Here is a 15677-nt window from a genome sequence, read left to right as displayed (position 1 = left end):
CTGCCTTCTCCCAGGCCCAAAATACACCTGCCCATGGTCTTTCCTGAACAGTGAACAGGGGTACAAATTGAATTTGCCCACAAGGAAAATAAAGACAAGCCAGCAAGAATATTATTGGCACAGAAATGGAAGCAAGAAGAACTACCGACGAAAGAAAAGTGGCAAATGAAATTAATGGACTATGCAGAATTAGATAAGATGACAGGAAGGATCCGAAACCTGCAGAACCAGAGATTCTTAGAGAACTGGAGTAAATATTTGAACTATTTGAAAAACAATTGTAATAAACAGATTACGCTAGTAGGACTGCAAGAAGTTTTGTAAGGAGGACTGTACGAAATACTGCAATGAAGACTATGAAGAGAGTTATTAGTTAAGGACGATTAAAAGTAATAGAGAAATTAAGAAATGTAGACTAAGTGATAAAGATTGAAAAATCTTCAGAGGAGGCTGATAGAAGTCCAAAACATTGTATAAGATAAGAAAATCTGTTAAACGATTGTTGGAAATGATATGTTAAAAAAGGCACCCTCCCCACAAAGAGACTTGTGGCACGTTTTTCATTTGTCGTTTAAGGCAGCCTTGAAGATTTCTCCATTCTGAACTTCTTTTAATCACTCTTTCCGTGTTCTGCTGCTATTTTCAATCTCTCTCTCCCTTTTAGCTGCCTTGATTTAATACTTTAAAATGATTTGTGCTGCTTGTATTGTTTTTAACTGCTGGTGGGGTGTGTGTCTATATTTTACACACACACACAGACACACACAATTTCATAAAATTTACACACCACCTGATTGTACAAAAACCATTGAATTACAAAGAGAATAAAACAACAGCATTATCGGTACAGTGGTACTTCGGGTTAAGTACTTCATTTGTTCCGGAGGTCCGTTCTTAACCTGAAACTGTGCTTAACCTGAAGCACCACTTTAGCTAATGGGGCCTCCTGCTGCCGCCACACCGCCGGAACATAATTTCTGTTCTCATCCTGAAGCAAAGTTCTTAACCCAAGGTACTATTTCTGGGTTAGTGGAGTTTGTAACCTGAAGCGTTACAAGACTTTGGGGTTGCGGCGCTCATCTCGCTTTATTGGCCGAGGGAGCCGGCATACAGCTTCCGGGTCATGTGGCCAGCATGACTAAGCCGCTTCTGGCGAACCAGAGCAGTGCATGGAAACGCCGTTTACCTTCCCGCCGGAGCGGTACCTATTTATCTACTTGCACTTTGACGTGCTTTCGAACTGCTAGGTTGGCAGGAGCAGGGACCGAGCAATGGGAGCTCACCCCGTCGCAGGGATTCAAACCGCTGACCTTCTGATCAGCAAGTCCTAGGCTCTGTGGTTTAACCCACAGCACCACCCGCATCCCTTCACCATTGTGATATATCACGTTGTGATATACCGATATATCACGATGTCTGAAATAAGGATGGAGCCATGTAGAGGCACTGGCCGACTTCATGGTTTTCCCCACGTTGTGATTTTTGCACAACACACACAAGAAGTTTTGTAAGGTGAATGATTTGAAATATTGCAAAAAAGACAATGAGGAGAATTATCAGCTAAGGATGTAAAGGTAATGTGAAATCAAGAAATGTATAATATGTGATGAATAATGGAAAATCATCAGAAGTGTTGATGGAAGTCCAAAAATATTGTATAGGAGGAGAAGTTATGTTGTATGAATGTTGGAAATAATATGTTAAAAAAATAATAAAAATGTATTTTTTAAAAAAAGGAATTTGTTCATCTTTTTTTCTTCCAAAATATAGTCCGGCCCCCAACAAGGTCTGAGGTCTGACAGTGGACCGGCCCCTGCTGAAAAAGGTTGCTGATCCCTGGCCTAGACCAATGGTCGGACTCAGAATAAGGGAGCTTCCTATTTGTGTTCTAGTGGGGTTCATTTCCTACATTCACTACCTCACTACTCTATTCCAAACTTAAAAATGGAAAGCGTAATGCTGGTGGCCAACAAAAGTGGTTTAAAGACTTTCTCAAGGCAAATCTTAAAAATGTAGTAATAACACCAACAATTGGGAAACCCTGGCCTGCGAGCGCTCCAGTTGGAGAACAGCCTTTACCAAAGGTGTTATGGGCTTTGAAGACACTCGAACTCAGGACACAAGAGAGAAACGTGCTAAGAGGAAGGCACGCTTGGCAAATCCACACCGTGATCAACTCCTGCCCGGAAACCAATGTCCCCACTGTGGAAGGACGTGTGGATCCAGAACTGGCCTTCACAGTCACTTACGGACTCATTGTTAAAGCCGTGTTTATGGAAGACAATGTTACTCGGCTACGAGGGATAGCCAATGAAGAAGGGCTGTTGTATGGATAAAATGGGGCTGGACCAATGTACGTCTCCCTGAGCTCCTTGCGGTAAGGGCTGGGTGGATCCATTGGTGAAATAAACGAATAAACCTTTGGAAGGGGGGGGGGCACCGTGCCTGTGTCAATTATATATAAATTATATCCATTTATAGTGCATCGTTATTACTTCTAAAAGCCCTGTCTATTTTGTAGCAAGTTCCAATTAACTGCCTCTGCCACATCTGGAGATGTTTGGTTTCATAATCACCTAAATTACAGCTATTTAAAGAGGAACGATTAAATGTGCACTACACGACTGGAGCCTTCCATTGGACTGTCAGCTGCTGGAGAGGGCTGGAGAGAGAGGAATCCTGCATACCAGGCAGGGCCTCCTCCTGTGTAAACTGCCCTCGCTTCGCCGAAAGAGTCAGCAGTGCTTTAAAATACCGGATGGCAGGAGTGCAAGAGCTGCGTTTACTAGCTGTCTTCGGCGATGCTAGCTTTCTGAACAGCTGTGATCACGCAGAATAGAAACTGGGGCTTCCAGCAGCTCCCTGAGAATCCCAGGTTTAAATCCTTGTTCTTATTTTTAGTTCCAGCCCTCATGGTGCGAGAGAGGAAAAACGCTTTGTAAAAGGTTAAAAAGGTCCTGTTTCCTAAAGGACTTTCTCTCTTCCCCGATGGAGAGCTGTAAACTGAAGGCACCTTATCTCCCTAGGAGAGGTAGGGGGCTGATATGTGCTAGTGCAGACTTTGTCAATGTGCTGCCCTCCAGATGCTGGCTGTGGCTGATGGGAGATGCAGTTGAAAACATCTGGAGAAAATCAGGTTGGCCGTGGCTACAATAAAGGATACGCCACCTGCTGGCCTCCATGGAAGCCCTAACCTGGAGCCCGAGGCTCTTAATCGCAGGGTTCAAGTCCCACATTGGGCAAAAGATTCCCACATTGCAGGGGGTCAGACTGGATGACCCTGGGGGTCCCTTCCAACTCTATGGTTCTCCGTTCCTGGGCTTGGGGGAACTTGCTCTACAATACGATAATCTTTATTGTCTTTGTCCCATACAGAACAACGAAACTGAAAAAATATACATCAGACATTCAAAAAGAAACAAGCCTGCTATCCCGGCTTGGTTAGCCCCCTAAAAACTCTTGATTCCCCATAATTAAATACAATATGCTCCCACAGAGACTACCTTGCACTGCGTTTAAGACCAAAATCGCATTTGGATAAAAACTGTTTCTCAAGCGGCTAGTCCTAGTCTTTATAACCCTGTACCTTCTTCCAGAAGGCAGAAGCTGAAAGAGATCATTTCCTACTTACAGGCAACGCCCTGTTTCACTGCACGCTTGCGTGAAATTGTCTATAATCGGAACACCCATTGGAAAAGCCTGAAAAACACTCTGTTCCCCATCCCTGCCCCAATAGTTTTTGAGACGTTTTCGGGTCCGGTGCAATGCACACGCACGCAATCGCACACATATGAGATGCGCCTAAAGCAGTCGCTGCCTGTATACATTTGTAAATAAAGCAAATATTATTCTAAAATAAATAAATAAATCCACAGATCTCCGTTGACCTCACTTCCAGGAAGAAGCCGAGCACAAGTAGCTTGTCCCTGGTACACCTCCAGGGAAGAGGGGAGCAAGTAAGAATAAAAAAGCAAGCCAGATAACCATCAGCATCAAACTGTGTGTTGTGTGCTTTGACTGACAGCCGCTCCTCAAGATTCCAGGCAGCGGAAAAAGCTCTTTCCCAGCCCTAGATCATATCTTAGCTCTGCCAAGTGGTGGATTTTGGAATTGAAAGTGGCAGCTTCTGGGTGAGGGACCCTCAGGCCCAGGGAATGCCAAGGGCTAGGCGACAGATTGATTTATTGATTTATTGACTTTTTACCTTTATCCTCTGTATACCACATTTTGTTTGTTTTATTGCTATGGCTGGCAGCTGATGCAAATAAAGATTCATTCATGCATTCTGTCCTGCCATGTGATGCCCAAAATCTTCCTGACACAGCGCATGTGGGCCGAAGGGTGAGGGAGTGCTATAGATACAATATACAGTGGTACCTCGGGTTAAGTACTTCATTTGTTCTGGAGGTCTGTTCTTAACCTGAAACTGTTCTTAACCTGAAGCACCACTTTAGCTAATGGGGCCTCCTGCTGCCGCCGTGCCGCTGGAGCACGATTTCTGTTCTCATCCTGAAGCAAAGTTCTTAACCTGAGGTACTATTTCTGGGTTAGCGGAGTCTTTAACCTGAATCTTATGTAACTTGAGGTACCACTGTACTAACAGCAAACTCACTACCCAAGTGCCAATCTTTATACAGTACAGCAAAAATCTCATTACCTACATGCAACACAGTGGCTAAGGAAAAACTGAGGGTTGTCAAGACTAACCCCCCCCCAAAAAAAAAGACCTTTTTTAAAAAAAAACCTTAAAAGGGGAGGGAGCCAATAGCAGCTCATGGAGAATTCAGAATGTTTGCTGACTATTTGGCGGGAAAGAGAGAAAAATCAGTGGGAACGTAATGGAGTAGCCTAGGAAAGGACACGGCTGGCTGGCTGGCTGAATTGTGCAACTCCATGCTGCAACATTTTGTTGTGGGTCCCCCTTTAAATAAAGAAGCAGCCCTCCCAAGGTGGCTTACGAAAGCCCATCAAAAACATAACAGATTTTTAAAAAAATATGTACAAATTAAACAAGCCAATTTCAAAAGCTAAGAGCCACCGCACTTTTAACAGAAGAAAGTTTGGAACAAGCAAGCGTTTACGGTCTGTTTAACAGCTGTCTAAAAAACTGAGCCGATCGAGCTTCTGGAAGAGAATTCCCAACATATGCAGGGCTAACACAGAAAAGGCCCTGTCTTCAACACCCACCAGTCCAATGGATCCCAACAGCAAGCTCATGAGCCGGACCCCAAAGGATGATCTTGACACCCGGGTGCATTCCTAGAGCTGCAGGAGGTCCTGCAAACAACCCGATCCCAAATCATTTGGAGCAGCAGTAGCCTTTGGGGTGAACTCTACATCTTGTTAGACTTCAACTCCCAGCCGTCGCCATGTCCAACACTCAGGGATTGCAGACATTTAGTCCAGCAACATCTGGAGGGCATCAAAATTGGCGAGGATGGGTTTAGGGCTTGAAAGGCAATGGTGTTGGTTTTCCGGGAAAATCCGTGTTGTAACTTTTTCCAGAACGTTTTCCTTTGCAAGTTAGTTTCCATGTGGGGAAATCCTTATGCTCCAGTAGAGAGTGATCTAATGTACCATGTTTTATTTTACTTGTATTTGGCAAACAAAGCTAAAAGTGTTGAAACTGCCAAGCTTGCTTAATACTGTATTTGCAATTGGCACCCGTTCATTATTACTAATGAACTTACAAAACAAGAAAAGCAGGCGTCCCACGCCACTGTGTAAAGGGCATAACTGGCACTTTTTAATTGAGCCTGGAAATGAATAGGCAACTGGCATAGGATTGATGTTATAGTCTCTGAACACCTAGACTCCATTTGTCCTTTCAGAAAAGTCCCTTTTCACAATTTACATTCTAAAAAATACTCCTTCCAGTAGCACCTTAGAGACCAGCTAAGTTTGTTATTGGTATGAGCCTTCGTGTGCATGCACACTTCTTCAGATACTTCTTGCATGCACACGAAAGCTCATACCAATAACTGAGTTGGTCTCTAAGGTGCTACTGGAAGGAATTTTTTTATTTTGTTTCAACTACGGCAGACCAACACGGCTACCTACCTGTAACTAGAACAATATACATTACAGTGGTACCTCAGATTAAGTACTTAATTCATTCCGGAGTTCCGTTCTTAACCTGAAACTGTTCTTAACCTGAAGCACCAGTTTAGCTAATGGGGCCTCCTGCTGCTGCACTGCTGGAGCACAATTTCTGTTCTCATCCTGAAGCAAAGTTCTTAACCTGAAGCACTATTTCTGGGTTAGCGGAGTCTGTAAACTGAAGCGTATGTAACCTCAAGCGTATGTAACCCGAGGTACCTCTGTATTACACTTGCTGAATTTTTACACTTGCTGATCCCAATTCAGGAAAAGGCCATCGCAGCCCACATCCCATTGAAATGAACGGGACAGCTGAATTCATCACTGACAAATCCACTGACTTCAATGGTGCCCAGGTGTGATAATTTCTCTCTTGATCAGGACTCCAAACCTGACACAACCTCTTCATTTGAATGACTATTTAGCCCAAGCCAATGCATGCTTCTACTCAGAAGGAAGCTGACCTGTTCAAATGGGGTTCAGTTCCATGAAAGAAGGAAGGAAGGCACTTTTGCTACTTGTTCTGGAAGAAGCGTGCAATGCATGCATTTCATATGAGAAAATATGTTTATGTACAGAGCATCATTTTGGCAAAGACTCCATGTGATGGAGCAGACAATGGGAAAGTGGAACAGCCAGTGTTGTGTAGTGGTTAGAGAGTTAGGCTAGGACCTGGGAGGCCAGAGTTCAAATCCCCACTCAGCCAGTAAGCTCATTGGGTGACCATGGGCCAATTACTATTTCTCAGCCTAACCTACCTCACAGGGTTGTTGTGTGGATAAAATGTGGCTGGGGGAGGAGAGAATTACCTTGAACTCTTTGGAGGAAAGATAAGATCTAATAAGAAGAAGAAGAAGAAGTAATGGTAGTGGTAGTAAAGGACCCAAAACAGAAACACACCTGTATGGGCAAGAAATGGGTGACAGCATTTCACCAAGAGATGAAAAGATGGGGTGTATTCTCTGCATATGAAACAAGGCAGCAAACTTTGCAATTTCTCAGGTTGAGATCATTCTGATAAAACAAGGCTGTTCTGCAGCCCTCAAGACACAGTTAAGCTTGGAATACCTATGCTGTAGAAATATATATAATGCCAAATTAGATCATATATATATACATATACATATATATATATATGCAGGTTTTGGTGTCCTCGGGTGTCTTCCCGTGTAAAAGTTGGGGTGTCTAGGCGACGTTTCGACGAGGTCTCACTCGTCATCTTCAGGCTGGTGCTTTCGGCTTCTTGTTACTGGAACAGAGCAGGATCTCAGTGTTTGAGTTCCTATAAATACTGTTGAGGAGGTGTGGTGTATAGCCTCCAAAGTTCTGGGCAGAGAGGAGGTTCCCAGGCTAGTGTGCCTTTTCTTCTTTTGTTCCTTAATTACTTGAGGGATATCTTGAGTGATTTCTTGAGTGATTTCCTGAATCCCACTTAGGTGGGTCATTAGGTGTGGATTAGTTGCTAAAGCCTTCGTGTCTTGAACTCTTGAACTTTGTGAAGAGTTTTTCTGAGAAGATGGCTGTACTGCACTTGGTTGTGCTCTGGCTTGGCTTCGTGTATAGGGGCGAGCTGTGGTTTTGTGGCCTGTGCCAGCCAGATCTGTGTAGGGATTGCAGGGGGGTGCAGCATCCGGAGGTGCCACCCTGGTTTGGCTACTGGATGGTGTCTGTAATTTATCTGTGGAGAGGGTCTGGGTTTGGGTCTGGTGTGGTTGATTGGTGATGGCGTTCTATGTGCCTCTGGATCTGGTGTCGGATTTTGTGGGGAGGGCTAATTTCCAGATGTCTGGCAAGCGGGATGTGTCGTCACGCTTGTTCATGTTGTGAGGGTGTTTCTCTATCTCGATGGCTTCCATGATTATTCTCTTGTGGTGATGTTCCATGTTAAAGAGCAATTTGGAATCTGCAAAATTAATTTCGTGTCCTGTTTCTTTCATGTGTTGGAAAAGAGAGGAAGTTTTTTCTTCTTTTTTGACGGCATTCTTGTGTTCTGCGATCCGTGCATTTATTCGTCTGTTTGTTTGTCCAATGTACGTGGCTGGGCAGACTTTGCAGGGTATTTCATAGACCCCTTGGTTTTCCAACTGAATTTTATCCTTGGGGTTTCTGAGGATATTGGCTATTTTTTGGTTGGTGCAAAAGGCTGTTTTGATATTGTGTTTATGGAGGATTTTGCTAATTTTATCTGTAGTGCCCTTGATATAAGGAAGGAGGGCTATGCCATTGTTTTCTTCTGTGTCTTGGTTTTTGGGGGGTGTTTCTTTTTGGATTAGCTTTGTAACCCTGTTTTGCTGGTATCCATTGGCAATTAACACATTTGCCAATGGATACCAGCAAAACAGGGTTACAAAGCTAATCCAAAAAGAAACACCCCCCAAAAACCAAGACACAGAAGAAAACAATGGCATAGCCCTCCTTCCTTATATCAAGGGCACTACAGATAAAATTAGCAAAATCCTCCATAAACACAATATCAAAACAGCCTTTTGCACCAACCAAAAAATAGCCAATATCCTCAGAAACCCCAAGGATAAAATTCAGTTGGAAAACCAAGGGGTCTATGAAATACCCTGCAAAGTCTGCCCAGCCACGTACATTGGACAAACAAACAGACGAATAAATGCACGGATCGCAGAACACAAGAATGCCGTCAAAAAAGAAGAAAAAACTTCCTCTCTTTTCCAACACATGAAAGAAACAGGACACGAAATTAATTTTGCAGATTCCAAATTGCTCTTTAACATGGAACATCACCACAAGAGAATAATCATGGAAGCCATCGAGATAGAGAAACACCCTCACAACATGAACAAGCGTGACGACACATCCCGCTTGCCAGACATCTGGAAATTAGCCCTCCCCACAAAATCCGACACCAGATCCAGAGGCACACAGAACGCCATCACCAATCAACCACACCAGACCCAAACCCAGACCCTCTCCACAGATAAATTACAGACACCATCCAGTAGCCAAACCAGGGTGGCACCTCCGGATGCTGCACCCCCCTGCAATCCCTACACAGATCTGGCTGGCACAGGCCACAAAACCACAGCTCGCCCCTATACACGAAGCCAAGCCAGAGCACAACCAAGTGCAGTACAGCCATCTTCTCAGAAAAACTCTTCACAAAGTTCAAGAGTTCAAGACACGAAGGCTTTAGCAACTAATCCACACCTAATGACCCACCTAAGTGGGATTCAGGAAATCACTCAAGAAATCACTCAAGATATCCCTCAAGTAATTAAGGAACAAAAGAAGAAAAGGCACACTAGCCTGGGAACCTCCTCTCTGCCCAGAACTTTGGAGGCTATACACCACACCTCCTCAACAGTATTTATAGGAACTCAAACACTGAGATCCTGCTCTGTTCCAGTAACAAGAAGCCGAAAGCACCAGCCTGAAGATGACGAGTGAGACCTCGTCGAAACGTCGCCTAGACACCCCAACTTTTACACGGGAAGACACCCGAGGACACCAAAACCTGCATTCCTGTACCCGTGAAAATCTACGAAAGCATATATATATATATATATACACACACACACACACACACACACACACACCGTATTTTTCGCTCTATAAGACACACCAGACCATAAGAAGCACCTAGTTTTCGGAGGAGGAAAACAAGAAAAAAATATTCTGAATCTCAGAAGCCAGAACAACAAGAGGGATAGCTGCGCAGCCTGCATTCGCTCCATAAGACGCACACACATTTCCCCTTACTTTTTAGGAGGGAAAAAGTGAGTCTTATAGAGCAAGAAATATGGTGTACACACACACACACACACACACACACACACATATATATATATAGTACAGAGAGAGAGAGAGAGAGAGAGAAAACTGCATTTTTTGTTTCCACATAGTCCAAGAGTGCTGGATTAGTGGGATGGGAAGAGCGGGCTTAAGGCAGCCTTTGCAACGCAGTGTGTTTTGAATTCCCATTAGCTCCAGCCCCCAAAATCTGCAAGGCACCACCAGGCTGGCAAAGGCTGCCTTGAGGGCACAGGGCATCTGCCCCGCTCTCCAACCAAAACAGAGCGGCAGGACTCCAAAGTGTGCACCAAGGTGGTTTAAGCTGCCCCTACACTAATTTAAGAGCCTAGCATCTGGTACCCCCATACAGCTGCATTTTGTACACTTTGTAGTTATCACTCCAAAGGCAGAAGTTTTATCTCCCAACAGCCCTCCAGCCCAAACTGAGCAAAGCCTTACAAGGTAAAGAATGGCTGCAGGGAGTTCTTACAGCGACAGTAAACCAGGAAATGTGTTTATATCCATCCAGGCACGCACAGTGCCTGCTTCTGAAACATCTGTGGCTATCTGCCCTTACAGCATCGCACAGAACTTGAACTCTTGCATGTCTTGGCCATTTGGCCTCACTGCGTTACAAACACACACAACCACCACCAGTCACCAACACGCGTCCAGGCTAAGGAACCAGCACCGCTCCGGACCCGGCGCAAGTGGGTTGGTGCAGCCACAAGCCCAAACCCAAAGGCAGCCCGGTCCAATCCTGCGCTTCCTCAGTCCCGCTGGGTTCAATCCTGTGAAGAGGATTGCAAGCTCCGCAGCCCAGACCTGCGCCCGTTTTTGCCTAAGTTACGGGATGTAGAGGGTGACGGGCAAGATATACGGCACGATCCCGCTCACGTTTTTACTCGGGAGTAAAGTCCTGCTCAACTCACTCCTTGGGAAGAGCGCGCTAGGTTGTTTGCACGGCTGGTTCCGAAGATCCCAGAAGCTTCTTTTGCATACTTTCAGGAGGGTTAAAAATAAATAAATCTGCGACCCCCGCCCGCAATTCGTTTCTCCCCAGGATCTCTCCCTCCCTCCCCAAAAGACAGCGAGGAAAACTCCTCTCGTACCTCTTGAGATAGTTTCTCCCGTACAAGATCTGCTGCAGGAGAGTGACGACGGCGAAGGCGCAGATGAAGATGAAGAGCAAAGTTCGGTTCCCCAGCAGATCCCGGCTGGAAGTGGGGTCCGTGTAGCCCATGCTGGCGGAAGGGGGGCCGCGAAGCCGAGCTCCGTCAAGGTCTCGCTCGCAGAAGGAGCCGCATCCTCCTCAAGCCCCGCTCAGGCGCGGCTGGGGCGAAGGGGAGAAGCCGAGGAGGAGGAGCAGGAGGCGGAGGCGCGCCATTCAAGGGCACGGCGGCCCCGCATCGCCGCCCCCCGGCGGAGGGAGAGAGGAGGCGGCGGCGGCGGCCGGGCGGAAAGTTCTTCCCCGGCGCGGGAAAGCGTCTCGGCGGCTTCTCGCTTCTGCAAAGCAGCGCCCTCCGGCTCGCCTAGTCGGCGCCTCCGCCGCCCGCGCTGCACCAGAGGAGGAGGCCCCCGGCGCGCAAAGGAGGGCGGCGCTGCTCCTCCTCCGCCTCCTGCGGGGCGGGGAATAAAAGCCCCCCAAAAATCCCCCTTTCTACTCAACGAGGGGCCTGCCCCGGTCTTCTTTCGGGGAGGGGGCGGGCAGAGAGGAAGCCGAGCAAATCGAGAGAGGGTTCAAAGCGAAAGGCGACACCCCCAACGGAACTCCTGCAGCGGGCTGGCTGGCCTCTCCAAAACGCTGCGCTTTGGTTAGGTGCTGCTGTGGTGCGGACGCGCATGAAGATTTCCATGTGGGCGTCTGGCACATAGGCTCCGGCGAGGAAGAGGAAGGAGAAGGGGACGTGTTCGGCCAGGGCTAGGTTTGAACCCCGGGAGGGTCACGACGGCGCTTGGACACTTCTCCGAGCAAACGGCCCGGGGAGGGAGCGAGGCGCGGAGGCAGGGACTAGCGCGTCGCGGCCGAGCTGCGTTTGCGGTGGAGAGGGCTGTCGGGTTTGTGAGCGTCCAAAGCAAGCGGTAGGCTGGAGCTGGGCGCTGGTTCTGGAGCATTGATGTGCAACGCCTGCTCTCGGCTGGAGTTGCTCTCCTCGCGCCCCGTCCAGCCTCCCCTACCAAGCCCAGGCAAGGTCGTTGCGCATCTCTTCAAGGGCACGGAGATCGCGCGCGCTGGGCGCCTTCCCGCCTGCAGCTGGTGGAGCCATGTGGACGGCCGCCGCAGGCCAGGGACTTCAGGCAGACCCGAAAGCGTGCTTGGGAGAAACTGTCCTTGAGAAGACAAGTGTGCCTTTTGTCTCTGACCTGATTTTCTGCCTCTGCGACCTCCAGGTGCCCTGTAGGGAGATGCTTGCAAAGAAAGAGGGGGCACACACACCCCTCTCTCTGCAGCCCTCCTGCCTGAACGGTTAGCACGTCTCAGCTGCGAGAAGGAACCCGCTCCCCATGCCGCAAACTTGTCGCGGTAGGAGAGGCGGCTCCTTGCAAAAGCTGCGTGTGCGTGCTTTGTCAGGGCAAGAAGGTCGATCGCGATCCACCGGCAGGTGATGGGGCTGGAGGTAATTGTAGCAGATATACAGCGATGCCTTCCTGACTCCCGATAGCCCTTAGGATGGGTAAGGCAAACTGCACGAGTCTCTGGTGGTCATAGAACGATAGGATTGCAGAGTTGGAAGGGATCCTGAGGATCATCTAGTCCAGCCCTGTGCAATGCAGGAACACCGCCCCCCGCAGTCCGTTGCTGCAAAATTCTTAACATGCCCTGGGTCTGATGAAGGCAACTTTAGTCTGCACAAGCTTGTGGCTCTTGCAGTGGCGTAGCGTGGGTTGTCAGCACCCGGGGCAAGGCAAGTAATTTGCGCCCCCTAACCCGGGGCAAGGCAAGTAATTTGCGCCCCCCGCTGCACTGTCCCTCCCCCAGATAGTCCCTCGCTCTCTCTCCGCACCGCACCGCACGCCTGGCATGCCCCCCTCGACAGTGGGCGGCGACCCGGCGGCTCGGATCGGATTCGCACAGCCAGCACTGCAGTGAGAGTGAGTGAGTGAGCCAGGTAGGGGCAGAGAGCTGCAAGCGTGCCCCCCCCCCAATGTTGCGCCCGGTGCGGCCGCCCCCCCTGCACCCCCCCACGCTACGCCACTGGGCTCTTGCAAGCAAATAGTATTATCTCTTACATTTCTATATTGCATTTCCATCGAAGGAGCTCAAGTTGGTGTCCATGGTACTCCCTCATTTTTATCATCACAACAACCCTGTAAGGTAGGTTAGGTCAAGAGGCAGTGGCACTGCCAAGGTCACCCCATGAGTTTCATGGCTGAGTGGGGAATCAACCCCTGGCCTTCCAAATCCTAGCCTGACACTAACCGCCATACTACACTGGCATTAATTTGTATCTGGCTATTCAGGAATGCCTGTTCTCTTTGTCCATGGAGTTTTCTTGGCAGGGATACTGGAGTGGCTTGCCAGTTCCTGCTCCAGGTGGATCACATTTGGTCAAAATTCTCCACTATGACCTGTCCATATTGGGTGGCCCTGCAAGGCATAGCTCATAGCTTCTCTGAGTTATTCAAGCCCCTTTGCCACAGCAAGGCAGTGAATGTTTGACCAAATTGCGGGAGGCAGCGGAAGACAGGAGTGCCTGGCATGCTCTGGTCCATGGGGTCACAAAGAGTCGGACACGACTAAACGACTAAACAACAACATTCAGGAGTGATGCTGGTGGCGCTGTGGGTTAAACCACAGAGCCTAGGACTTGCTGATCAGAAGGTCAGCGGTTCGAATCCCTGCAACAGGGTGAGCTCCCGTTTCTTGGTCCCAGCTCCTGCCAACCTAGCAGTTCGAAAGCATGTCAAAGTGCAAGTAGATAAATAGGTACCTCTCCGGCGGGAAGGTAAACGACATTTCCATGTGCTGCTCTGGTTCGCCAGAAGCGGCCAGAAGTGCTGGCCACATGACCCGGAAGCTGTACGCCGGCTCCCTCGGCCAATAAAGCGAGATGAGCGCCGCAACCCCAGAGTCTGTCAAGGGTCCCTTTACCTTTTATTCAGGAGTGAGCGTCACATTACGTCCCTAAAGTCTTCCTGAGTTAGGGATGAACATGCTGTCTTAGAGTGGGCAAAGCACTGGTCCTTTGTGCTGACCACTCTGGCTGGCAACCTCTCTCCTCCTCCCTTACCAGATCTCAGGTAGAGTTCCTTCTGCAGCTTACCTACATGAGATGCTTTGAAGCTGGAAAGATGCCACAGAATGAACCTATGATGCTCAGTAGACAAAGCAAGGCCTCAGTAGACAAACCAGGTCCTCATAGGCAAGCAGTTTACAGCACAATCCAAAACATGCCTACTGAGAAATAAGTCCCATTGTATTCAGTAGGGCTTACTCCCAGGTAAGCGTGATTTAGGACTGCAGCCTTCCTGGCTCTGCACCAGCATGGAATGCAGGGCGGATTTTAAAGGTATGATCAGAACACACTATTCATCACTGCTCAAAAGGAAGTCCCACTGAGTTCAATGGGCTTACTTCCAGGTAAGTGGGTGCAGAACTGCAGCCTATTTTGGTTATTTCTTATTTAACCATCATTGTTTAACTTGTATTTAATAAATAAAGGCTTAAGAGACTTTTTTTCTGGGTTTTTAAGACTGGCATTAAAAACTTAATTTATGTATATACGCCTTAATCACAAAGAAAAACGAAGCATACAAAGGAATAGAATTAGAATTTCTGCAAAGGAGAAAATGCAGACACCTCGCAGAAAAAAGATGTCTGTGTTTAATTTTATGGCACCACCTTTGCCGTCATGTGTTTTATGTGGTAGATATATTTTCCCCATCTGTTTTAGCCATTTTTATGTACACCGCACAGCATGGGGGTGCAGGCCAGCCAAAGTTGTTGAGCTTATTTGGAAATCAAAGTTGTTAAAAGATCAACAAATATTCAAAAGCATTAAAATTACTCAATTATCTGTCATCGTCCCCCAACAACTTTGGAGGAAGCAATTGTTGCTCATTATTTATTTGACAGCATACCATAAGAAGCAGCAATACCAAGACCAGCTTGTGTCATGAAATACCATATTTTTTGTTCTATAAGACTCACTTTTCCTCTCCTAAAAAGTAAGGGGAAATGTGTGTGCGTCTTATGGAGCGAATGCAAGCTGCGCAGCTATCCCAGAAGCCAGAACAGCAAGAGGGATTGCTGCTTTCACTGCGTAGCAATCCCTCTTGCTGTTCTGGCTTCTGAGATTCAGATTTTTTTTTCTTGTTTTCCTCCTCTAAAAACTAGGTGCATCTTGTCGTCTGGTGCGTCTTATACAGCGAAAAAGACGGTAAGTTCTGTGCCTTTATGAGCTGCATGATAGGCAGAAATTCAACCAGTGCAGCATTTGCTAGTGAAGAAACGCAGAAGCAGGGATTCACTGCACGTGGGTTTTTTAAATAATGAAGAATCACTAAGCAGAAAGGCGAGGACCTGAACTTCAGACTGGGAGGATGAGGCAGTGAAATAAACAGATCTGTCCCTTCCTGCTTCCAGCCAAAGCTCTCTTAGCCATTGCCTCATCCCAGCAGCTCACTATCCGAGATGCAAAGCCACAGGGACAGATTCTAGCCTATGGGATGCCCTGCTGTACCGCCAGGCAGGGATCTGGAAATATATTTGACAAGGACACATGATCCTGAGGGAACTGCTGTGAGGGAACGAAGCACAGAATAGTATGCAACCCAGAGGGCTTTTCCACACAAGAAAAAAACTTGTTTTATTT

The 15677-nt window shown here is 47.5% G+C and overlaps 1 protein-coding gene across 2 annotated transcripts in view; it reads right to left on the bottom strand.

Moving 5' to 3' along the window:
* Positions 1-12363, bottom strand: part of ST8SIA5 (ST8 alpha-N-acetyl-neuraminide alpha-2,8-sialyltransferase 5) — a 65040-nt gene extending 52677 nt beyond the window's left edge. Inside the window, exon 1 of one of the 2 annotated variants that reach the window (XM_083403050.1) lies at positions 10974-12363. In XM_083403050.1, coding sequence (XP_083259176.1) covers positions 10974-11104 — 131 coding nt within the window. In that variant the 5' untranslated portion in view covers positions 11105-12363. The remainder of the gene's footprint in view (positions 1-10973) is intronic. The other variant, XM_083403051.1, reaches the window with a different exon arrangement.
* Positions 12364-15677: the final 3314 nt, after the last annotated feature.

Source organism: Podarcis tiliguerta (genome assembly GCF_965153285.1).
Source record: "Podarcis tiliguerta genome assembly, chromosome: 11".
NCBI lineage: Eukaryota > Metazoa > Chordata > Lepidosauria > Squamata > Lacertidae > Podarcis > Podarcis tiliguerta.
Note: the sequence above shows the minus strand (reverse complement) of the source record. Positions and strands in the feature narration are given on the sequence as shown.